This window comes from Macrobrachium nipponense, chromosome 16 (assembly GCF_015104395.2).
Source record: "Macrobrachium nipponense isolate FS-2020 chromosome 16, ASM1510439v2, whole genome shotgun sequence".
NCBI classification, from domain to species: Eukaryota; Metazoa; Arthropoda; class Malacostraca; order Decapoda; family Palaemonidae; genus Macrobrachium; species Macrobrachium nipponense.
The window spans coordinates 2,258,041-2,284,008 of record NC_087209.1 but is presented as its reverse complement, the minus strand read 5'-3'; the positions used below and the strand labels follow the sequence as shown (position 1 = coordinate 2,284,008).

Here is a 25,968-nt window from a genome sequence, read left to right as displayed (position 1 = left end):
TCTTCTAATGACGATAGCTAACTCTCTTCTGCCTGTCTACCATCTCTGTTACAAGTTATGAAGGAACAGACAGTAGTTCGTTACGAATATGAACATACTATCAGATGACATAGTTTCATACGAACACACAATCGAATGAGACACGCTACAGATCACGTAGGCCGTTTAATAATAGGTCGGGGTAGTTGTCTCAAGCAGGGAGCTTGGACTAATGTTTATAAACAATTGAATGACTACAGGTGACGGCATGTTATCTTAGCTTACATACTTATTGTATACGTCATCTTTAGCGTCTCTAGTCTGATCACATTCCTGCAAGCAATCTGGTTGACCTCTTTAGTTTTAGACTTTTATATATATGGACTAACATTCCATATTTTTTATTATGTAAACACTTACAGATGTCGTATCCGCGGTTACGTTCCTTGCATTCCGTGCGGAACTAGTCTTTAGAATTACCCTGCAAGAAACAACCGCGGATACGACATCCACTATAATATAGGGATTGGGGCGTCCAATGTATTTCGCCGTGTTTAGTACTGGCCCCTGGAGGTTAATTACAGTCGTCCGAATAAATATTACTTTAAATTCATGTTCAGTAAGTAAAATAGCGTAGGAAAACGTCAACTGCTATAGTCTACTTTACTGTGGAATGAGGGCTTAGAATTACCACCCACATAACCCAGTGCATTAAGAAGTAGCATAAGATTGGGTGGGGAAGAAATAAAGAAAGTACAGAAGTTCAAGTACTTAGGGTGGCCGTATTGGAGGATAGTGGAAGCATGGACCAAGAGGTGAGACACCGAATTCAGGCAGGATGGCAATAATTGGAGGTCTGCATCAGGGGTACTCTGTGGACAAGAAGGTCCCTCTGAAATTGAAAGGAAAGTTCCATAGGACGGTGGTCAGACCAGCAATGTTATATGGAACAGAAACGGCAAGTATGAGGAAAACAGAGGAGAAGAAGATGGATGTAGCAGAAATGAGAATGTTGAGATGGATGTCGGGAGTAACTAGGGAAGATAGGATTAGAAATGAGTATATAAGAGGATCAACAAAGGTAGCTGAAATATCAAAGAAAATACAGGAAGGAAGGCTTCGATGGTATGGACACCTGTTACGAAGGGAGGAACGTCATGTTGGAAGACATACGATGGAAATGGAAGTGCAGGGTAGAAGGAAGAAGGGAAGACCAAGAAAGAGATGGCGTGATTGGTGTAAGGGAAGATATGGAATTGAAAGGTATAAATGAGAACGAGGCACAAGACAGAAATCGATGGAGACGACTCATTCGTAATGGCGACCCCATATAAAAATGGGTTTAAGCTAGGAAGAAGAAGATAACCCAGTGCATTAAGGAGCCCACTCCACCTTGTATAGTTTATCATGAGATGCGCACCATAGAAAATGAAACAAAGAAAACGGTTGAGTATTTGTAAATATGCTAAACACTAGTGATTATAGCAATCGTACGTTTTCGTTAATTTACAACTAATATCCCGGCTAAATGAGGATTTAAATTTTCATTAGCGTTACTATGGAACTATCATAAGTAATGGAATTTACAAGAATGCATTTGGTGTATGGTATACGTATTCGAGCTGTATTAATTTCATATCATTCAACAACCACACTGTACTGCATTTGCTTTCAGTCTTTATATTATTGTTTGTAGCAGAAACAAGCAAATTTACGTGTATTTATATAAAAAACTATGAAATATATCTTCATAGTAGGAAAACTGGGAAATATTAGCGGAAAAATTTATGAAATGGCTGCACACGGTAACCCTACAGGAAAATTTTTTCCCGTGAGTAACGTTATCCTAATTAAATTGGCAGACACGCTGAATGCACAAGAAAGAGAAAGTGGAATGAAAATATCTGGAAAATGTTTTCAACAACAAGTATAAGAAATAGGATTACAGTGATGGTTCAATTCATTTTTCAAGTCCTTCCTTTTAGAGAGAGGCATTCACAGAGTAAAATAACCACTAGATTTGTTCTATATAAAACTCTGTATTATTTGAGAGAACAGAAGATGGTTGTTAGTTTCATTTATCAAACAAATTAACTTCGGCGAATAAAGAAAGAGGAGTATTTTATTAATAAACGCTCTGATAAGTTTACTAGAGATGTGCCGATACACAGGTAACACATTGAAATTTCAACCTTGTTAGGCCGATGGTTACATTCTCGTCTGCAAAACCGTAACCCGTCAAAATGTATTGTATAATAGCTCGGAAGTTTAATATCACAGGTAAATATTTTTACATTTTTAAGGGATTGATTGCATAATGGGAGATTTTAGGCTGTAAGGTACTGTAAAATAGTGCTCATGGGGTCGGTACTTGCTACACACTGATGCATGCTTTTGGGTAGGTTAGGTAACGAATTTCCATTTTAACCTACCTTCCCACTCAATTTTCTTTCATTTTTAAATGTAGTAAACATTAGTGGTATGGTCTATATCGACTTCTACCTTTATTTAGACTGCATGTTCGATTGATTATGGTAATGGGACAACTGCCATCGTTACCCAGACCGATTCACCTCAACCCTTGGAAAGGTCTTAGGCCACAGTAGGCTACGTCGATATGAAAGTGAGAATTAGTATAATATTCAGTAGTTTGTGACCTGCCCATGTAAATTTCATATAGGGTAAATGACCGAGCGGCGAAACAACAGCTACCTTTCTCAGAATGCAGCCACTTCCCAAAAAAGCTCATGAATTGTCTACCTATGCCATTAGGGTAAACAACCGCATGGACTGGCCAGCACACTGATGGTCACGGCTGGACACCCTCCGAAAAAGTACTTATAACGCGTTCTGACACCGGAGATGGTCATCAGTCATGTGTTGTTGTTGGTGAGAGACGCAGCTAAAGACTTCTACTCTCCTTTCGAAGTAAGCATTTTCTCCAAAGTTAGAAATTAAGGCCAAATTTAAAGCTTTAAACAGAGGGTAATGAAAAGGGTGGCCAACGCAGTGCAAACTTCACCAAAACGCTTTCGAAATTTTTACTTACGATTAAATAACTTAGAAGATTGACGCCATCTCGATGTTTGCGGAGTCACTTGTGTCAACAAACTTACCATTTCCTGTGATAAATCTGCACACCACTTGTACCCATAGACGCTGGGGGACTTTCATCACAACAATCGGAAAACAGTCCCCGGCCACAATGTTTTTAAGGAAACTACTGTTTTGGTAGAAGGAGACGACGAAGCGTGCACTAGATAATTATTTAATTAAATAGTAAAACATCAATATTTTACATATTTATGATGATTAATTTGAAAATATTCGTTATTGAAAAAGTAACTCTATTCCTGACTCAAATTTAAGTAATTATTTTTCGGAATTAGAACGTTCTTTTAAGTCCTGTATTATGACGTCACGACATCTTGACTTTTGTACCTATTGTAAATGAATTGCTATACTCAACTTTCTTGTGGAACAGTTTACCAGTTATTCATGCAGATTATCAGCTATTCACGTAATTGTTATAATCATAATGCGCATATATATCTTTATTATTTACTTTTTGGATATATGAAGATGTTTTACTGCCAGATTACCACCGTAGTGTGACTCAATCGCTTTCGGTCCCTGGGCCTCTGTCTGTTTTCGCACCATAAGAAATTATTGGGGCCGAATTTCCAATGACCAGAAAGTCGTTAAAAGAGGAAAGTTAGCATTGAGGAGCATATGTTTTGATTGAGGAAAATACAAATTGCAAAAAATACTTGATTGCAAAAAACTTAATTGACAACTAAGCAGCATACCTACTATGGGTTTCAGAGACAGTGCAAGCACGTTTTTTGGCAATATTTCTGTAACGAACACTCTTATCAGAACAAGATTTTGCTATAGTGTATTACACCCAGTGCCGTAATTTATAAGGATATCGTGAATCACTAATTGTAAAGAATAACGACACTTGTCCTTGTACCAAGAGACAAAAACTCCATTATCCAGAAATGGATATGAACACAGCAGTAAAAAGCTCCACCTACCCTCTCCCCCCCCTCCACCGCCACCCCTGTCCTTCTTCCTTCCTTCAATTTCCCTCCCCTCTCTCTCTCTCTCCCTCTGTTGCCACTTGGTATGTGTTCACCCTCCAAACTGGGTATAAGACTTACACAAAACGTGGAAATTGGTGAAATTAGCCTATGTATTGGAAGTATATATACATAAATATTAAAGCAATTTCACTTATATAACTTACCCGGTGGTTACATATAGCTGTCGTCTCCTGACGTCACGGCAGAATTTGAAATTCGCGGTAGCGCTAATGGTTTGACAGGTGATCCCTCTATCTCCCGCTCTACCGGGTACCGGGAACCATTCCAACAATAAATCAGAAGTTTCCTGCCGTCGGAACCGGTAACACGGTTCCTCTGCTGGTTGGAATTTGGATTTGATCATCTTGGTTTTCTCCTTTTGGTGATGTACCTTGAGTTTACTGATCTTTTTGCTAGCGCTATAGTTATTTTGGTTTTGATATTGTTGTCCTTTTTAGGAATTATTTTGAATTCTTCACGATGTCTGACACCGGCTCTGTTCAGTATAGGGTGTGTAGTAGTGGGTGTAAGACTAGACTTCTTAAAGCTTCACTTGATCCTCATTCTACTTGTGTTAGTTGTAGGGGACGTGAATGTTCTTTTGAGAATACGTGTGAAGAATGTGAAGTCTCTAACATCTCAGGAGTGGAAGGCACTGGGAAAGTATATGAGAAAGTTAGAAAAAGATAGAATCAGAAAGGCTTCACAGAGATCTTCTTCTAAGTTAGTGAGTAGCCAGGATATTCCTCTGAATTCTATTAATCCTGTTCCTATTAACCCCGTAGTGGTTGCTCCTGCCCTCGAATCTGTATCTCCCGATCCCGATCCCGTGTCAGTATTACGAGCCGATATGGACTCGAAATTTGTCTCTTTCCTCACCACTATGCAGAAAATGGGTGAGACAGTGCAAGAAGTGGTAGTTAAGTGTGATAAATTACTTAGTGCAAGTGTAGTGGAGGAGGTGGTTGTTCGGCCCGTTCGTTCTCCTAGTCTAGGCCCCTGTCAAACTCCCCAGATCCTGGGAGGAGGCATGCCGAAAACCGAAGGGAGGCGAGCGGGACCTGCTCCCGAGCAGCCGCCCCCTCAAGCAATCCTGTAGCCGTATCCCAGGATGCTGTCGCTCACCATTGGAAAGGTGTTGCGAGGAAGTGTTTTTCGTCAAGTGACTCTAGTTCAGATGTTTCCTCTTATAGAGGTTGGCGTAATAAGACTTCTAGACCGCTGAAAGGTCGCTCGATGTTTCGCCTGCTGCGGTTCCCAAGAAGGTGGCGGCTGCCGAACCTTCTTGTAGTTTTTGGGAGGAGCCTGAAGCTTTTTCTCCGGCGGTTTCGATTTATCGCCCTTCTCTCATAGAAGTGGAGAAGCCGAACACGCACACTCCTTCGGAGCCTTCTCCAGAGCCTCCTCAAGCGATAACTCCTGCGGCTCCAGACGTGTTTGTGGATCATCCTTCTACACCTCCCGCCGGCCTTCTACGTCGGTGGAATCCTCAACCTTCGGTGTTTGAACAGATGAATGCTAAGTTAGGCAGTATCTTGGAGCTTTTTGGCAAGTCTCTTTCGTCCCCGAATGCGCTCCCGACCGCCTTACATCTTCCGCAGACTACTGTGCAGTCCTCTTCGCAGGCTCCTTTGCAGTCGCCTCTTCAGGCTCAGACTCTCCGTGTGACTCCTCTTCAGACGCCACTTCAGGCGCCTGGTCGGACTCCTTTCCTGACTCCGTCTATGGCGCCACGTCAGGCTCTCGCTCGAGCGCCAGCTCAGCCGCCAGCGCGGCCGCCAGCTCAGCCGCCAACGCAGCCGCCAGCTCAGCCGCCCGGATACGTCTCAGTACAGGCTCAGACGTCTTCTCCTGCTTTCTCACACCCTCCTCGGACGCGTCAGGGTGTGACTTCGCCGAACAGGATTCCTCTTCAGATGGAATGTTCGCCAGTTTCGTCGAAGGAAGCTTCGGATTTGGAGGAAGAAAGAGAAGGACTTACAGAAAAAGACAAGCATTTGTCGGGGTATAAACTCCTTTTACGATCCTTCGTTGACAACTTTGGAGATTCTTTTGCGCCTTCCGTTCCAGTTTCTCCTAGTTCGCAGTGGAAAAAGGACAGTAAGCCTGACTCCTCGTCCTCATTCACGCGTCTCGTCCTCTCGATTTCGGCTAAGAAAGCTATCAAGAAAAGTAACGCTTGGCTTTTGGAGAAGAGGGAACAGGGGAAAAATGTTTTTTTGTCTTCCCCCTTCGAGACTTTCGTCAAGGAGCCGTGTCTGGTATGACACTGGAGAAGTTTTTTCCCTGGGTGTGACTGCCTCCGCTCAGGGAGACTTTTCTAGTCTCGTGGACTCTTCCCGCAGAGCAGCCCTTAATACTGCTAAGATTTTCTTTCAACAAATGAACTGGAGCATCTTTGCAAGAGTGTTTTCCGTGTTTTCGAAGTTGTTAGCTTCCTGGATTGGGCCATTGCTTCGCTGGCCAGGAAAGTCAAGTCATTTGACTTTCGGAGGAGCAGTTGAAGGATTTTCCCTCGGTACTGGATTGTATCGATAAAGGCATCTGTGATGGAGCTTCGGAGCTCGCTGCCATTTTCGCCTCTGGAGTGTTGAAGAAGAGACAGCTTTGGTGCTCCTTCTTGTCGAAAGGGGTTTCATCGAACCAGAAGTCTGCCTTGCTCTTCTCTCCTTTGGACAAGAAACGCCTATTTCCGCAAGAGATTGTGAGCGAGATCGCTCAATCTTTAACACAGAAAGCGACCCAGGATCTTTTATCACAGTCAGTGAAGGAAGCCCAGGAAGATAGCTCCGGTTCTTTCTGCTTCATCGGAGTGCTCCCTCCACGGAAGCTCCTAAACCATTTCGAGGGGAGAGCTCCCGTTCGATCTTCCTCCAGGTTTCGTGGGAGAGGTAGAGCCTCTTCTAAAACCACTCCCTCTTCCATCAAAAAGTAGGCCCGTAAGTCCTCCACACAGCAGTAGGAGCCAGATTACACCTTTTCTGGCAGACCTGGTTTCATCTCGGAGCGGATCCTTGGACGGTCCAGGTCCTGAAGGAAGGATACACCATTCCGTTCATCAAGCACCCCCTCTCACAGAATTTCCTGTGAATTTGTCAGCCTACTCGGAGAACTCCGAAAAATTTGCTGCCCTCCATCAAGAAGTTCTCGCCTTACTGGCAAAGAGGGCCATAGAGTTAGTGGACTCTCCGCAGGAACCCAGGATTGTTTTACAATCGGCCTTTTTCTGGTAAAGAAGGCCACGGGGGGTTGGAGACCGGTGTTGGACGTCAGTGCCCTGAACGTCTTTGTCCTGAAGACGAAGTTTTCTATGGAAACGACCCAATCGGTATTAGCAGCTCTTCATCCTGGAGATTGGATGGTTTCCATAGACCTTCGGGACGCTTATTTTTATATTCCGATTCATTCGGAATCGAGAAGATTCCTGTGATTCGTGTTCCAGGGCCGCATTTATCAGTTCAGGGCCCTCTGCTTCGGCCTGTCGACAGCTCCACAAGTGTTCACCAGAGTTCTGTCGTCAGTAGCAAAGTGGCTTCATCTAGACGGGATACGAATATCCATGTATCTAGACGATTGGCTTCTCAGGGCAAGGTCCAGACAGAAGTGTGTGGAGGACCTACAAAAGACTTTAAGGATGACGGAAAGCCTAGGTTTGTTAGTAAACAAAGAAAAGTCATGTCTCACTCCTTCTCAGGAGATAGTTTATTTAGGAGTGAGACCTGAATTCAGTTCTTTTTCAGGCTTTTCCGTCTCGCCAAAGGATCGACTCTTGCCTGAACAAAATAGACGAATTTCTCGTCAGACAAACTTGCTCGGCGAATCAGTGGATGAGCCTTTTAGGAACCTTGGCTTCAATAGAGCAATTTGTAAGTCTGGGCAGGCTCAACATGAGACCACTTCAATTTTACTTGAAGCAGAAGTGGCAAAGGAAGAAGTTCCCAGACTCCTTCGTGTTCCCCATCTCGGAAGGAATCAACAGGACCTACTTTGGTGGAAATCAGAAGGAAGGCTAGAGGAAGGCTTGTCTCTAAGCCAGTTGAGCCCCAACCTTACGCTTTTGTCAGACGCATTCGGGACAAAAGGGGGGGGAGATACTCTGGGGAGAAAATGGAAGTGTCGGGACATTTGGCAAGATTCAAAAAATCAGAAAAGCTGGCACATAAATCTAAAAGAGTTGAAGGCGATTCATTTGGCTCTAATGCACTTCAAGACAGAAGGTCAGACAGAGGTAAGAGGGAAAGTAGTGCTGGTTCAAGCAGACAACACCACGGCTCTCTCTTACATAAAAAAACAGGGGGGGACACACTCGTTCTCTCTGTGCGAGGCGGCGAGAGACCTACTCATTTGGGCGAAAGAGAACAAGGTTGTCTTGAGCACAAGATTTATTCAAGGCTCGAAGAATGTAAAGGCAGACATTCTCAGCAGGAGAGGACAAGGTCCTCTCCACAGAGTGGACGTTACATCCTCAAATATGCAAGAAGCTTTGGGGGATTTGGGGATGTCCTCAGTTGGATCTCTTCGCCACAAACAAGACAGCTCGTCTACCACTGTATTGCTCACCAGTTCCAGACGAGGAGGCGTTTACAGTGGATGCCATGCTTCTGGACTGGTCAAATCTGGATCTGTATGCTTTTCCACCTTTCAAAATGCTAAGATTAGTTCTGGCAAAGTTCAGAGGTCATCAGAACGTCAGGATGACTCTGATAGCCCCCTTTTGGCCGGCCAGGGAATGGTTTCCGGATCTACTACTGCTGTTGACGGACTTTCCGAGAGAGTTACCGTTAAGGAAGGATCTACTCAGACAGCCCCACTTTCTGAGGTTCCATCACAACTTGTCCGCTCTTCGACTAGTCGCCTTCAGACTGTCGAGCATCTCCTCAGAAAGAGAGGATTTTCAAAGAGAGCTTCAAGGGCTATTGCTAGACCCAGAAGAGAATCCTCTGATCGAGTGTACCAAGCTAAGTGGGTCCAATTCAGAGCTTGGTGCAAAGAAGAAGGAATTTCGTCTTCTAAGACCTCTATAGCTCATTAGCTAACTTCCTTCTTTTTCTTCGTGAGAAGAAGAAGCTTTCTACCCAGACGATTATGGGGTTATAGAGCTATGTTGTCTTCTGTGTTCAGACATCGAGGATTAGACATTTCTAATAATCAAGACCTCTCAGACCTGATTCGTTCCTTTGATACGACCAAGACAAAGGAGTCAAGAACAGTAGCTTGGAACCTGGATGTAGTTCTTAAATGGCTGATGTCAGATAGATTCGAACCGATCTCCTCTAGTTCTTTTAGAGATCTGACCAGGAAGACCCTTTTTCTTTGTGCTTTAGCATCAGCTAGAAGAATCAGTGAGCTGCATGCTATTGATAAGAGAGTTGGATTCGCTAAGGGCAATGCCATTTGCTCATCAATGCTGGGGTTTTTGGCTAAGAATGAAAATCCCTCACGTCCTTGGCCTCGTTCTTTCTCTATAAAGAACATTTCGGAGTTAGTGGGGCATAATGAGCCTGAATGTCTTCTCTGTCCAGTGAGAGCACTTAGACATTATGTGCAAAGGACCAAAGGTATAAGAGGTAAGAGTGATAACCTGTGGTGTTCAGTGAAAGATCCTTCTCGTCCTCTTTCTAAAAATGCGCTCTCCTTCTTTTTAAGGAATTTGATTTCTGAGGCACACGGACAATGTCAGGACTCAGATATCAAAGTGTTTAAAGTCAAAGCTCATGAAATTAGAGCAGTGTCTACGTCTATGGCCTTTAGACGTAATCTGTCTTTGAAAGACATTATTAAATCTACATATTGGAGAAGCAATTCTGTCTTCGCATCTCATTATCTGACAGATTTGCAACCACATATGAAAATTGCAGTACATGGGGCCATTCATTGTGACTGACACGGTATTGGGTGAGGGAGAGAAGGATGTATCCCATCCTCACTAACTTTTCTCCTTGATTAGTTTTTTGTATTTTTAAGGTTGTCTGAAGATACAGGGAGTTTTTGAGTATCTTTCAGTCTTTTAATGTCTGGTGTATTTCTTAAACGGTTGTGGTGATCCCTCGTTTTTCATTGTATTTTGTGGTGATTGTACTGCGCCCTGAGCAAGGGGCATTACTAGTCGTGTCCGTTACGGTCACGTCCTCAACGGCAAGTACTTATTATTGTGTCCGACGCACGGATCCATATATCCTGTCGGTACAATAAAGGCCAGCAGACTACAGAGGCAGTAACCACTGAGTCAGCGGTCTTTAAAGGTAAGGAACCTATATCTTCGGATAATTCCAACAGTTATTTTAGCTGCCATTGTCCCACCACCTAAATGTGTCAATCAGCTATATGTAACCACCGGGTAAGTTATATAAGTGAAAATGACATTTTTATAATAATATAAAGTTTCACTTATACTTACCCGGTGGTTACATAACGAAGCCCGCCCTCCTCCCCTCATATGGACAGGTAGGCATGAAACTTCTGATTTATTGTTGGAATGGTTCCCGGTACCCGGTAGAGGGCGGGAGTAGAGGGATCACCTGTCAAACCATTAGCGCTACCGCGAATTTCAAATTCTGCCGTGACGTCAGGAGACGACAGCTATATGTAACCACCGGGTAAGTATAAGTGAAACTTTATATTATTATAAAAATGTCATTTTTATCATTATTGCATTACTATGACAACTAGAATTCATGGAAACAGTTTATGATAATGCATCGGCCTATGTGTGAAGTTCCACTAATGTGGCAACGATGATTTTGCCATTCTTAGCATGCAAACATTAAAGGTTACATTTATTTCTGGCATACAGTTATTAAAAAAAATCAAAATACTAATATAGAGTTATATCAATGAAAAGTGCTAGCAAAAAAAATATACAGCATAATCCACTAATCGTCGTCTGCTCCGCGATGGTTTTCGGCAGCCAGATGTACGACAAGGTTAGAAACATTGGATTGTATCTACTTTAGAAATATCTGTAATTTTTCGGGGTAATTTGGTTGCAAAAAAGGGATAATAGACATGAATCAAATAAACATTTTGAAGTAACAAAGTAAAGTTAAACTAAATAATGAGTAAAGTAAACAATTAAGGGAATAAAGCTTTGCATCTCATAAACAGTGTCGTCGTCTGCTGCTCGTAACTGTGTTTGTGGAGTGAGCGCTTAGGAACCAGGAACAGCAACGTGGTTCAAGTGCAACTTGGAGTGGATTAAGACCAATGATGTGTATAATTACAATCAGATAAGCACTGTGGAGTTTCAGTTGTGATGGCAGTAAGGATAAAACCACCGATTACAAGGTAAAAATGAATTCAGTTCAAACCATTACCCCAGGAATAACAAGTTTCATACTTTCACTAATATAGGCAATAAAATGTTTTATTGTGCTGATTACAACTGCAATCTTGAGAAAGATCAATAAACGTTACATATATACGCTAACATTGTTAAAATGAGTGCTGGGAAAGATGGTGGATAGTCTGTGATTAGACCGGCTAGCCTGATGATAGCCGCCATATTGGATTTCAAAACTGTCTTGAAAACATATTTTACGAAGAGCGTCACATGCTTATTTTGTTCGTATGGGGCTTTCATATGTCACATTACTATATTGATGAAACTTCAATCTTTTGAATGGTATGCTTAGAGTTGTAATTGTATTCTTGTTTCACCAATTAAATATCGAGTGAATAAAACCCAGCCAGCTTGATGATGGTGGATCGTCCGTGATTTTTTACCCTATTTCGTAATTTAGGAGAAAACACTTGCTTCGAGAGGAGCGTACAAGTCTTGGTGGGTGCCTGGATACTTCCCAACTCTTGACTGATGCTCATGGCAGCAAATTAAAGTACTTTTTCAGGAAGATGGTGGCTGCATACCAGGATCAGTGGCTGCTATGTCGGTGCTCGGCCATATACCATAGGTGAGGTTTTCACCTTAATCCAAAATGTGTGGCCTAAAACACCAAACAATTCTCAAGTGTAGTAGAGTAGCAGCCTGAACATTCAAGTAGACTGAGCAGGATATAGGAGGCTGTAGTTCCTGTTTGGGTATGGAACTGCATCCTGTGTTAACACAGGCTTAGTTATGATGTTGAGTATATTACAGAAGTGTAGGTGTGGATTATCTACATCTTGACTGATGGGCAAATTCGTGCCCTTGACTAGTTTCCTTGACGTTGAAATCCAGGGCATTTTTGTACTGGTCCAGCAAGTACTGGGCTACTTTGGCTCTTAGTTATTTGCTGTTTACTTAAGTTATCAGTCATTTATTTCAAGCTATAAAATCTAGGACTGTAGCAATATACAACCAATAACCAATAATGATAATTCACTTTACACTGCAAAAAGTTTTGAGCCCCAACTCTGATACATTTTTTGGTATTATTTGAATCTTCATTTTCTTTATCATTTCAGTGCCAGGATTGAGGCTTCACCTTTGCAACAGTGCCAACACAACCAAAGCTTTAATCCTAACATCTATAGAAGCACATTATACACCTCAGGTGTTTACCATCACTTAATCTTTTGGCCTCAGAGCTCTCTTGAAGCTATAGCTATCATAGGGTATGAAATGAAGATTAGGCCATATTCTTTGGGTTGCATATGCTGTGTTTTTTGCAATTTTAACAGTTTTGTATGTAAACCCATTATTTTCAACTAAGTTATAAGTTATTCTTTTGACAAATGTGGGGGAAGCAATAAGATATTGAAAATCACATTTGTAATATTGGCTGCTTAACCATTGAAGAAATAGTTCATTCTCAAGATGATAAATTTATCGGATAAATGCAGCTGACAAATTTGTGCATTTCTTGTATAGGTTATCATAGCCCAAAGTGTATTTAAGTAGAAGCTAACTTACGTTCTTAGCTTTCACGATCAGCATCTCCTCCCCAAAACATGTCAAATGTGCAAGCCATCTTTAGATTTTGGAGATAAAAGCAATTCAGCACTCTTGTTCTTCAGTAGTTCACTCTGTCCATGGTAACCTGTAATTCTGAAAAATTAGAAAAAATTGTACTCACTGTTCCCTATGGATTGCAGGCTTCTAGCTAAAAAAATTTAAATCTGAGATGATAGCAGAAATAGTCTTTGCTTTTTTTTGGCACCATATAGAATGAAGTAAGCTTGCTTTTGGCAGGATCATGTACTAGATGGGTAAAGGAGATAGATACCCTTCTTAATAGTGCTGTAATGATATGTGTCATTCATCTTATAACATGAAAAGCCAAAATTATTAACAGATTTTTTTGCTTTCAGATGGGATGAGGTTATCCAGGCTTTTCTCCTCGAAATACAAATTTCAAAAAACGTAAGTTTAGTTTTGATTTGGTATTGCTGCTGTTTAGGTAAGTGTGATGGTGAATGATTTGGGTACTAACCTTGAAAATTTTATATTCACAAAATGATTAGTGTGTGGCTGGGCTAGTGTTTTTTGTTTGTTTGTTAGGTAGCCAGTCCCTCTTCTAGATGTGCTGCAATTGTTAATTAATCACATTAGGGAATAAAGATGCTGCTTTTGTAATTCATCATATATCCAAAGTGTCCAATTGAAGCTCAGTTGCTGTGATTTTACTCTCATAGAGACAAAGGAAAAGGTTGGATAAGAAATAATTTAGGTCAGGAGTACAGTAGACCAAGTCTCCACCAAGTTAAGTTGGTCGATATTTGTGATTTTATCAGAGAAGTATTCTTTTATTGGCAGTTTAATTTTATCTTTTGTGCGGAATAGAATATTTCTCTTTCAGATGTTAAAAGCTAGGAATTGTCCCACTTGCCTTACAAATACAGTAGCTTTGGGACTTTGATTGTAACATCAAGTAGGGAATTGCTGACATCTGTAGTATCCCCTGAAAAAAGTGTAATAATGATCTCAAGATATAGAGTGAGATCCTCAAATGAATGCTTTTAATGGCTTCCAGATAGTTTTGGTTGCATTTGAATTTGGTGAAACAAATTGCTTTGGCATTGTTAGGTCACTTAAGCAGGGAAGTGCAAGTTTTAGAGATTATCCTGTTCTTACTGGTTAATTGTTTAATAAAAATTGGTTAGGTATACGTAAGATGAAGTGATCCAGTGAAATATATATTAATTGTTTTTCAGACAAAGTGAACGTTTACCTTTTTCGTTTATTTTGAACGTAGCCTACTTTAAAATAGAGAATTTCAGAAGTGAATGCTTACAAAAAGATGTCTCAGTAGTTGTCATAGGTAGCATTGTGCCCTCTTGACTGTGAGAAACAGTATATACAGGGTATGTAGGCCAGTTCTGTTTAGTAATAGTACTGTATTGTATTGGATTCCTTTTCACTTTTTCCCTCGAGACGATTACAGGTGGTTCTAGTGACAGTGGCTGGTAATGAAAATACTGTTCATCTAGCAGGCCAGCCATGGGTATCTGTGGATATCTGTATTGACCGTTGGCAAATGCAGAGGATATTTTGTGATTGTAGCATTCAGTCAAATTTCATTTTGATATATTTGCAGCAATATCATAGTTTTGTTTAATGGAACATGTTTACATACATCAAATATTATGCATGGGGAATTCTTTAATCCTAAGTGAAAAGATAGAATATTTCTCTATTGTGTGTAGTATATGGACACAGCTATAACTTGTATTGGTGACTGATTATACTGATAATGTATGTATTGTCATATGCATTTACAGTATTAGGTTGCTGTTAAATTTTATCCTTGCACATGCACACTGTAAATAATGCTATTAAACTAAACTACTGAAATCTGTTTATTTTTGTTCCAGTTGTTATTAAATGTGTTCTGTGTACAAAATGATTTATGAACTTTATTCCATTTAACTGCAGCTTCAAAACATCGTTGGGAGCTCATGGACCATTGGTTGATGGACCTGACTATACATTCCTTGATGGACGTGAGACACCATTAGGGTCTTCCAAGAGGAAAAGAGCTAATGAGCAGCTACAAGTTTCGGTACGTACAGTTTTATAGGTACAATAATACCTCAGCTTAATGGACCTCCACTTAAAGGGCTTCTGTACTTATCAGCTACCATATTGTGGTTATTATTCCTGTGCTACTTTTTAGCTATCCCAGTAGGCATTACTTAAGTGTCCCCTAGCTGCAACCCCTTTCATTCCTTTCACTGTACCTCTGTTCATAGTATCTTGCTTTCTGCCCTTTTTTAACAGTTGATTCATAGTGCAACTGCAAGGTTTTCCCCCTGTTACACCTTTTAAACTTTTTCACTGTCAATTTCTGTTTCAACTTTCAGTGGCCTTCATTCTAAATTCTATTTTATCTTTTAAGTCATGATACATTATGTGTCTTGAATTGAAATGTTGTTTACATTACACATAAGTTGATGTTAGGAGGTATGTGGAATTGCTGTTAACTATAAGGTATCTATAAAATATTTAAGTGCAGACTGTAATGTGGGGTATGTACGTAACATCTCAGAAAGTCCAGTCAGACCCCTAAAGCATCTGTTTAGTTGAGATGGTACTGTACTTGGCTTCAGGTGCCTTATTCTAAAATGAAGTAATTGATGAATTTTCAGGTCGAGTTCTTCTTTTACTGAGTAAAATTTCAGACAGCTCAGTTCTGTGAGCTTGCTCTAGCCAGTTGAACTTAGTACATTTAAGCATTTGTTAAGGTATGATTAAAATGTTTGACAGTACAGATGATGCTTCTCTTAGATTTGGTAATGGGAAATTGGGTTTGCATCTTGATTATAGAATTTTGTTTTCACTGATAGATAGAATTCGTTTACTCTGATGCTTTCCAGTAGACTATGGTGACATCTGTGGTCAATATCCAAAGACCAAGATGGATTGTAGGAATACCTTTGCTTTTTTTCTTCCTTTTAGCTCTGTTTTTTACATTTTATTCTATTAATGATACACATGTATTTTGTGATGTTTGTAGTGATGCAATAATGTTTAGTAAAGTTGGAGGTCAGAGATTTATTTCCTGATAAAATTTGAGGGGTTTGTTTCACAAGGTATTATTGGTGGTGATGATGGCAATGATAAAGTTCAGATATGTTATTCAGAGCATAGACACTTTTTGTTAGTCTCATAGATTTTTGTAATCATCCTGTTAACACTTTATCATTTATGGTATTTTCTAATTTATGGAGTTTCGCCAACAAATTGGTCACATTATGACCGTGACCCAAAGTAATGTGTTTACTTTCAAGTTACAAACAAAGACAATGTAGTAGACTTTTTGCATTGTCTTAATTTTGATATAAGGTGTCTAAGTTGTACATTTACTTAATGCCAGTTTTGTAGTTGCATTCTGCAGAGCTTTGTTATTACTGAAGATTACCTCTATCATACTGCCATGTAATGATGTACAGTAATTTTTACCTATTAATTAGCATTCCAAAAACCTAGATGCAGATGTTTCTGTTGGCCTTGAGGTCCATTATTTGTTTGCATGCTGAATAATATCAGCAGACTATTACTGTATATGAATAGAAGATAGTACAGGTAGTCTTCATTTCTCTCTATGATCACCTAATTGTAGAAATTTTTCATATTAATCTCACAGAGAGAAGACATTGAAGTTATCAGTGTTAAATTTTAGACAGAAATTATTCAAATGTTAGTTAGCAATTGGGGTCTCTCTCTGGTCAGAACTTCTATTCAGCAAGTAACTGGCTTCCTCGTTTTCCTTCGTAGGGATAAATTACTTTCTGTGTCAACCATTAAGGGTTACAGAGATGCTCTAAGGCTAGTTCTACCTTTGAAAGGGGTAGACCTCTCCTCCTCCTCATGGGAAATCTCCATGCTCCTTGGGTTTCGAGCAGTCTTGTTCCTTGAGAGAGCTAAAACCTCCTAACTGGGATTTGACACTGGTCCTTAGCAAGCCTCACTTGTCCACCATATGAACCCTTATGAGGTTCTTCAGACAGAAATTTGACACTTAGGATGGTCTTCTTGCTGGCCTTATCCTCATCAAAGAGAGTAGGAGAACTCCATGGCCTCTATTTTAATGTTAAACATTCGAGGAGTTGGGTGTTGGTAGCCATTGAATTCGCCCTGGAATTCATAGCCAAGGCTCAAAATCCCTTGGTGCCCAATGACAGGTTTGAGTCCATCTTGATCCCCTCCCTGACAGATTTGGTGGTAACAATCCAGAGGAATTACTTCTATGACCTATTAGGGTTCTACAAAGCTATCTAAAAAGGACTTTACATCGTAGAGTTGAGTATTGAAGACTTTTTGTTAGCTGGGCTGGAACAAGAAAGAAGTGTCCAAGAATACCATCTTATCCTGGCTATGTGAAGTAATCAGACGTGCATACAGTACCTCTTCAATTTAGGATGCCAATATAGTGTATGCAAGAGCTCATGATGTTAGTGGCTTTTGCCCTTCCATCGCTTTTAAATAGAAGATGTCGTTTTCGTAGGGTACTGAAGGGTGGTACATGGGTTTGTCAAACTACCTTTACCTTCTACCTTCAGGACATGGCCCATAGATCCTTGGACACTTTTTCCTCGGGTCCGGTGGTGGCTGCTCAACAAGTTGTGTAGCTCATCCAGTGCCACTAGCAGGACAGGTTGTATCTTGCACAAGATTTTGGGTATGAAAGTGAGAGTGAATAGAGTGAATGGCCTTCCTTTCCCTTTCTTTATCTCCTCTTCTGGTGGGCAGGGAAGAGATGCAAGCCATCATTTGCTGGAACTGGCTAGATACAGGTGAGTAAGCAACTATTCTATTTTCTGTTATGATTGTTCCTATACAATACAAATTCTAGAAATAGAAGCTAGTCCTACCATCTCTTTTAGAGAGGGAGAGAGGGATTGACAATAGAACAAGGTTGTTAGCTACCTAATTCTGTTGTCTCTGACAATTACAGGTTCTTTCCTGCTTCCTAGACACAATGTAGACTGGTGTTTCCATTGTGTCAAAGCCTGGATGTCTGGCTGTTGAGTAACCTGTAATTTAACTGAGCAGAGGCATATAACTCCTTCCTATGCTCTAACAATTGATCAGGAAGTGAGCCGAGGTGAACCAAACCTCTAGTCGGTTCTGAAGCTTACTTAATCCTCCCACCGAAAGTAAGTCTCCCCTACATAAAGACCAGGTTTGTACCGTATATGAACAAATCAGTTTATATATTTCATAACTACAAACCTAAGGTCTTTACATAAAGGGCCCACCTCATGCCACCCTTCATTCATCACCTGGCCTAGAAGGTAACTGGCGTGTCATGTGGCACAAGAAGGGGAACACTGCTGCCACCAACCCTTGTTCTATTTTTAACAAGATCCAGCTAGAGCCAAAAGATTTTTCCCCTACTTAAAGACACACGGTTTGTAGCTATGAAAAATAAAAATTTATGAAGGGTTTGTCATTTTTTATTAAGGAGTCATTCATGCGTGGGTGTGGGTACTTGTTTATTTTCCTTGCTATTAGTTGAAGGTGTGAAATATAATCTTCATTTGTACTTTTTTCTTTGTAAATTGAGAAGCTTACATTGACAAGCTGTATTTGTTTAGTTTTTCTCTTTTGGAAGTACCGTAGATGCAGTAATCATGTAGTTACAAAATATTCATTTAAAAAAAAAAATTGTTTTGACATGAAAATAAAATTCGTTTGTGCTGTTATTCTGGTTTTTTCATTAAGGAAATAAATTTAACTTTTTGAGTCTTATCCCAGAGTTTTCCAATAAGAAATTCTATTTCATTTCAGAGTAAAGTTCTTCAACTCTTAAATGAAACCAACTTTGCTATAGAATCACACAAAAGGCGTCAAGAAGAGGTGAAACAGAGACGACAAGCTATACTGGACTCTAAACTGAAACCCAAGAATTCCAAGAAATTGACGTAATTTTTAATTAGTAGGTACCATTAATGTCTGTTACACCATTTTTATTTTGCACTGCATCAAATAGTATATTATTTTGAGATTTAAAAGACCTTGTGTAGTTTAGAATGCGATAAAAAATAATTTTGGATTTCGTTAATTGAGGAAAAAGGCAATTTTAGCGCAGTATTTGCCAAACTTTTATTTTTAGGTTAATTAATTACAATCCATAGCAGTAATAACTTTTGCACAGTGTTTTCATGAAGGTCAGTCATAAATTGATTGAATTTTTCTTTTATTAATATACCAACTACATTCAAACACTTAACACATTTCCTAATAGTTTTTCATATACGTAGAGTTTTTCATTGCATGTTTTGTACAGTTATATATAATGCTACTAATTATAATTTTATTGTACACTGTAATTTTATATGCCAGATTAAGCTTTAGAATTTTATGGTTGCAAATTCATTTCGACTGACCTTACTTTAATACAAACTCCTGTAATTTACATAAAAGTAGTATGTCCTTTTATGACTTGGTAAAAACAACCAGAAAGGCATCATTGGTTACTTCTACTTTTTATGATTGGTTAGGAGCCTTTTGCTGGTTTCAGGCTTGTACAGTTTGGTCATGGTAATCAAAGTTTATTTTCTCATGCTTAGGATTAGTCTTCAAAATTCATGTTTTGTTGTACTGGACTTGACTGTGAACCGGAATTAATGTTAAGTCTTTTCTTTTTAAAAAAATCGGTATTCTTAATACAGTATTAAATTTGTATTTTTTTGGAAACCATTCAAAGAACTCTCCTTTGAACAGATTGTCAGTACTTCCAGATTTCCTGTGTTGGCAATTATTTTGAACCTTATTCTTTTGCAGGGAAAAGGATTGCACAGAATTTAACCTGTTTACCTTTGTACAGGTTCTGGGAAGAGTAGTAGTGGTTTGCTTTCATGAAGTGGCATTTGTGATAACAGCTGAAAAAACAGTTATAGTTTTTTCTGAAGTCCTAAGCTAGGGCAAACTGTATACTCGTTTTATTAAGAAGTATTTGGTCTTACATCCATGCAGGACCTGAAAGCTCTGTATGGTTTAAGGGAAAACTGTCTATTGGGAAATTGAGCTTATTTAGTTTGTCTACTACTGTCGCCATGATTGTAGCTGAGTTATATTAGTTAGGGTTTAGGTGCATGGATAATGCATATATGCACTATTTACAAACAAGTAGGGATATATTGGAAGTTATGGGTATTGGGGGTTGTTCTCATTGTGATCAAATAATTTATGTGGTTTAATGCAACATTGAAGGCATCTATGACTTTATTTCTAAAATATATGACAAAGTTAATAGTCTACTGGAATAACTTTTAATCATCATTACCGTACATGTAAAAATAGGGGTAATTACTTTTTGCTGTAAGAATGGATTTTGTTATGTCATTTGAAACGAGATATTTCAGGTTTTTGAAATACATTTTAAGTTTTCCAAATGTATTTATTTATAAATATACAATGCTCACATTAAATGATTTTAGATTTATGAATTTCTGTAGGCAAGTTTACTGAATCTTTGCTGAATAGATGCTCCAGTGTCACTGTACTGTAGCAATCCTTAACACAGGCAATAGGAAGCTTACATTGCAGTTCATGTCTGCATTACTGCAGGTATTGTTGCTGCTGTCCGTATTGATGTTGGTAGCAATGCTACTTGTGCGGCTGATGGATATGTAAGCATTCATTGTTACCAGCATAAGTTGCCTCTTTCTTGGTTCATATTGTTGACTTTGTATTGTTTAATGCATAAATTTGTTTTGTAACTTGTTCGTACAGTACAGTTATTTTGGTAAACTCTTGAATTGCTACTTCATTACTAGCTTCCTGGTTTCCATACACATTGCTACTGCTTAACTGTTAACTACCAATTCTTCCTTGTTCTTGCGACTAATGCTGCTCTATTCGTAGCCGGTTGCTCGCGACTGCCGCTGCTCTCTCTGTCGCCGGTTGCTCGCGACTGCCGCTGCTCTCTCTGTCGCCGGTTGCTCGCGACTGCCGCTTGCTCTCCTTCTGTCCGCCGGTTTGCCTTCCGCGAGCCGCTGCTCTCTCTTTCAACCCGGTTTGCTCCGAGACTGCCGCTGCTCTCTCTGTCGCCGGTTGCTCGCGACTGCCGCTGCTCTCTCTGTCGCCGGTTGCTCGCGACTGCCGCTGCTCTCTCTGTCGCCGGTTGCTCGCGACTGCCGAGCTGCTTCTCTCTGTCGCCCGTTGCTCGCGACGCCTGCTGTGCTGCTCTCTAGTCGCCGGTTTTGCGAGGTCGGACTGCTTTGGTTGTTCGTGACTGCCCCTGCTGCTGCGCTCGATTCTTGCTGTCGCCGGTTGCATTCGCGACTGCCTGCTTGCTCTCGTCTGTCGCCGTTGCTCGCGACTGCTGCTGCTCTCCTTCTGTCGCCGGTGTCTCGCGACTGCTAGCTGCTCTCTCTGTCGCCGGTTGCTCGCAAATGCCGCTGCTCTCTCTGTCGCCAGTTGCTCGCGACTGCCAGTTGTTCACGAATGCCGCTGCTCTCTCTGTCGCCTGTTGCTCGCGACTGCCGGTTGTTCGCGAATGCCGCTACTCTCTCTGTCGCCAGTTGCTCGCGACTGCCGCTGCTCTCTCTGTCGCCGGTTGCTCGTGATTGCCGCTGCTCTCTGTCGCCGGTTGCTCGCGACTGCCGCTGCTCTCTATGTCGCCGGTTGCTCGCGACTGCCACTGCTCTCTCTGTCGCCGGTTGCTCGCGACTGCCGCTGCTCTTTTTGTTACTGGTTCTAGCTCTTTTGTTGGTGGTCCTCGCAACTGCCGCTGCTCTTTTTGTTGCTGGTCCTCGTGATTGCTGCTGCTCTTTTTGTTGCTGGTCCTTGCGACTGCCGCTGCTCTTTCTATTCTCACAGCAATCATGGCTGCCATCCATGTCGGTCTTGTGACTCCCATCATTACTACTCTTGTAACCGCTTTATATAACATGTTACAGTGGCCCATGCAAATTTCTTGAACTCAAGTAGTTATCTTTGCTACACATGTGGTTGTATTTTCTGGATGTTACCCCTTACTGCTATGGCTTTGGCAGCTCTGTATATGGTGCTCTCAAGACATTATTTCTGCACTAGTGGTTACCTTCAAAGCTGGATTTAGTTTTTTTGGTTCTTGTTGAACCAAATTGTTATTTGAGCGCCTGTCATCCATGCTACCTTTGCAGATGCTCTCTAGCTTGGTTGTTGTCAATACCCTTATTCCAGCTCTTGTGGATATTATCGTTCATGTGGCTGCCGACAAATCGTGTTGTGCTTGCCGATGCACAATCTGGTGGTCGTCATGGCTGCCATTTTGTGGTCATTGTTGACCAATTCATGGATTCCATCAAATCGGGTCGTCACCATTCGGCTACTGTTGAACATATCATAATTTGCTGCTCGTCCGTTGGCAACAATTCTGGAAATATACCAGTAATAGCTGCTTCATTACTGCTGCTCATGTGGTTGCTGTTGAATCTGGGAGTTTTCTTTTCATTTTTTGGCTGCTGTATGCACTGCCCTCTATAATGGCTATTGTCACCTCTGCAGTGAACGCTGCCATCAAGTCTGATTGATGTCCTCATTGCACTTCCAGCTTCCAGTGAGGCTATCGTCTGACATGGCTCTCGCTGTTGTGGTGAAATCTGGTTTTTATTGCTGATGTTGTGGTGAAATCTGGTTTTTATTGCTGATGTTGTGGTTAAATCTGGTTTTTATTGCTGATGTTGTGGTGAAATCTGGTTTTTATTGCTGATGTTGTGGTGAAATCTGGTTTTCATTGCTGATGTTGTGGCGGTATTCAAACGTAATTGTTATGAAAGTTTGTTTTTGTCATTTGAGTTTGCTGCTCTGGTATTAAGGTTCCATCATTGTTGTCGATGCTTAATATTCATCAGGCAGCCTCTCCTTGTGGTTTTTTTCACATTGCAGAGATCAGATTGTTATATGTACTGTTGCTGTTGAAATTAGTTTTCATTATTAGCTGTTGATGCAGCAGCCAATGATGTAGTTGTGGTTATCATAGCTGCTGCCTCTCCATATTTTCTTGATTTTGCTGCTTGTCTGCTTGTAGTTGTTCTGGCAGATTATCTTCAGATTTTATTATGACTGTAATGGTTAAATCCTTCAGTACTAATGGTGCTGTTATGGTTTTTGGCTGCTAATGCTCTCTCTCTTTCTCTTGTTTATGACCCCAAACAACAGCTGCTGTTAAAGAGAGATCACTGTAAATTTGTGGCAGTATAAAAATGTATGGAGAAAACAAACAAGGTTTATCTCAAAAATGTTTTAAAGTGTAGTAGTTCTATAGAAGGAAAAAGTTATAATTGAAGAATCATTGCCCCTGACTTACCTGTAGGTACAGAACCTGCATCAGTTAATATTTTCTTTGTGTGTAGACTTCTTTACTGAATTTGAGTATTAATAGTAATCCATCTCATTCTTTTCAGGTGATAATGTCCTGCACCAGTTTTTTTGTCAAAATCTGTAATTTAAAAAAATTTGTAAATATTATTAAATAAAAATGTAATTACATTTTGACCTTTCCTTTTTAGACCTTTCCTTTTTATTTGATTAGAGAAATCTTTTGGTACAAACTAGTATAATACAAAGACTGATTTCCTCAAAGGCTAATAAAAACCATCTACCACTTACAATTTGTGTGGGGTAGTTCTGAAAAACTATTGATCATTAGTTTTTAACCAAGCCCAAAGAACTGTTTAAGGTAAGCCATGTAAGTTTAAATGTTGAAAATACATAGACATTTACAAAAATAATCCAACATAATGGAAAAGGTTTCATGGATAGTAATCTCGGAAACTTTAAATTTCCTAGTTTTGATGAAGATATTCAACAGAATTCAATGCAGTTTTCACAAGATCAAAGGACTACTAGCACTAATGACCAAACAAAATGCTACCTCAGGAGTAGTGACATCTATGTACGTTTATCGGGAATGCAACAAGCAATTATGGTATATTGGGATACTTTTTGTTGCAGCTGTTGAATCTGGCAGCTGTCCTTTCTGTTTATGTGGCTGTTATAACTTGCATTAGTGACTGCTTGTAGTTATTGATGTTACTCTGGAGGATCCTCTAGTCTAATTTTACCATGAATGCAACAGCTGCTGTTAGATCTCTCAGTAGCTATGGGACTGTTATGGTTTTGGTTGCTAATGACATTGCACTCTCTTTCTCTTGTTTGTGACACCACACTACTGCTGCTGGTAAAGAGAGAGCACTAAAGTTTGTATGGCAATATGAAAATGTAATGATGAACTCTGTTGAAGGAAGTGTGGTTATATTTGAAGAACCACTGCCAATGACTGCTTACCAGTAGGTACAGAACTTTTATCAATATTTTCTTTCTGTGCTCACTTATGTACTAAATTTGAGAATTTCTAGCAATCTATTGCTTTCTTTTCAGGTGATTGCGTTCTGCACCGGTTTTTTTTTTTTCTCTCTTAATTTGAAACATTGTAAATAATAAAAAAAATGTTATTGCATTTTGACCTTAGCTTCTTATTTGATCAAGCTTTACTAGAGAAATATTATGGTACAAAAAGGTATATACAACACAGGCCAATCTTTTCAAAGGCTAATAAAAACCAACTATTTATAACTGTGTAGGGTAGTTCTGAAAAACTCTTAATCATCAGCGTTTTTAAAACTACAGACAGTAACAAAAATAACTCAACTTAGCAAGGACCATTACTTAATGAAAAAAGGTTTCATGGATAGTAAACTAGTAAAAATTTGAAATTTGCTTGGTTTGATAATATTCAACAGCATTAAAGAAAAGTTTTCACAAGATCAAAGCACTGGCACCAGTGACCAAACAAAATGCTACCTCAGGAGTAGCGGCATCCATTTACATTTATCAGGAATGCAAACAACTATTATGGATATTGGGAAACAAATATTACTTCTGACAGATGCACGAGTATATATGCACCACATCCATGAAAATAATCCCACAAAATTAACCATGCCTTCATTAAAGAATACAGAACAAGTATATTTTGTGTTTTGGTTGAGGGAAGGGCTTGCTCCACGTTCTAGAAGTTTACAGCTCTGTTTCTTGTATTCCATTTTGTTTTAATAACCAACATGACTTAGAATTCTTAGTAAGCATAATTAATTTGAGAATGATCGTAGAAAAATGAAGTTATCACAAAAAATTTCCGTGGCAGCGAAAAAAGAAATAATAGAAAAAGTAAAAGATATTTTGAATCTCTGCCAATTTTCCCCAACCAAATGTGTAACCACAGAAACTGAATGATCACAAGATTATCAGTACAATTAAAATATAAGAAGAATATAATTACATTTAATGAAAAAAGTAATTTTAATTCATGAGAAATTTCTTTTAAACTAATTTGAATTTAAAGTTTCTGGTACCAACCCATGAACAGAATTACGTACTAGAGCTGGAGCACGTGCGACATTAGTTTAGAACAGTTCATAGTAATAAATGTTGGTCATTCTGTAGTAGCTATCAAAATATTTGTAATAGTAAAATTTTTCTTTTAATCACAAAAGAAAAAACTGATACAATATAATAAATTGAATTTACGATTGTTTCTTTAGCCTCCAAAAATAATTTTAATTAGAAAAAACATATAAAATTATTTTATTAGTCATTATTGCATAATAACCTTGAGTTTTTAAAGGAAACTATAGCCGATCCTTTAAATGATACATAAAAAGGCAAATACCAGAGAAACTGGTAAAGATCAAACTCGCCCTTTATCTTGGTATATATCTGCTTGCATGCTTTAATGAAGTGTCCTTCCAAAGGAATATCTAGCACTTCTCAAACTAAGGCCGCTGGAGTCACACAATGAAACTGCTATCTGTTTACATATGAAAAGAAATTTCATTAACAAAGAATCCAATTTTAGAGGGTTTTTCAATATACTACTACATTTTCCAAATCTTTATTCTATATCTTACTGCTGGTAGTGCATTTGTAACTACAACAGTCATTCTATAAAGCAAGAATTTTAGATGGGATGACGAGGGCATTTTCAAATCAGTTTGATTGACGAGAAAAAAGTTGAAAAAAATCCCTACAACT

The 25,968-nt window shown here is 39.6% G+C and overlaps 1 protein-coding gene across 2 annotated transcripts; it reads left to right on the top strand.

Annotated features, from left to right (window-relative positions):
* The first annotated feature begins 2,110 nt into the window (after positions 1–2,110).
* LOC135195517 (large ribosomal subunit protein mL52-like) lies at positions 2,111–25,463 on the top strand. Of its 2 annotated transcripts, none has more exons than XM_064221755.1 (5): positions 2,111–2,259; positions 13,314–13,365; positions 14,878–15,004; positions 18,736–18,883; positions 24,316–25,463. In XM_064221755.1, the coding sequence occupies exons 1-4, from the start codon at positions 2,223–2,225 to the stop codon at positions 18,871–18,873; spliced, it is 354 nt and encodes a 117-aa protein (XP_064077825.1). In that variant the 5' UTR covers positions 2,111–2,222; the 3' UTR covers positions 18,874–18,883; positions 24,316–25,463. The 2 variants fall into 2 exon arrangements, with proteins under 2 accessions (XP_064077825.1, XP_064077824.1); XM_064221754.1 differs by lacking the exon at positions 24,316–25,463 and adding an exon at positions 23,340–23,424.
* Positions 25,464–25,968: the final 505 nt, after the last annotated feature.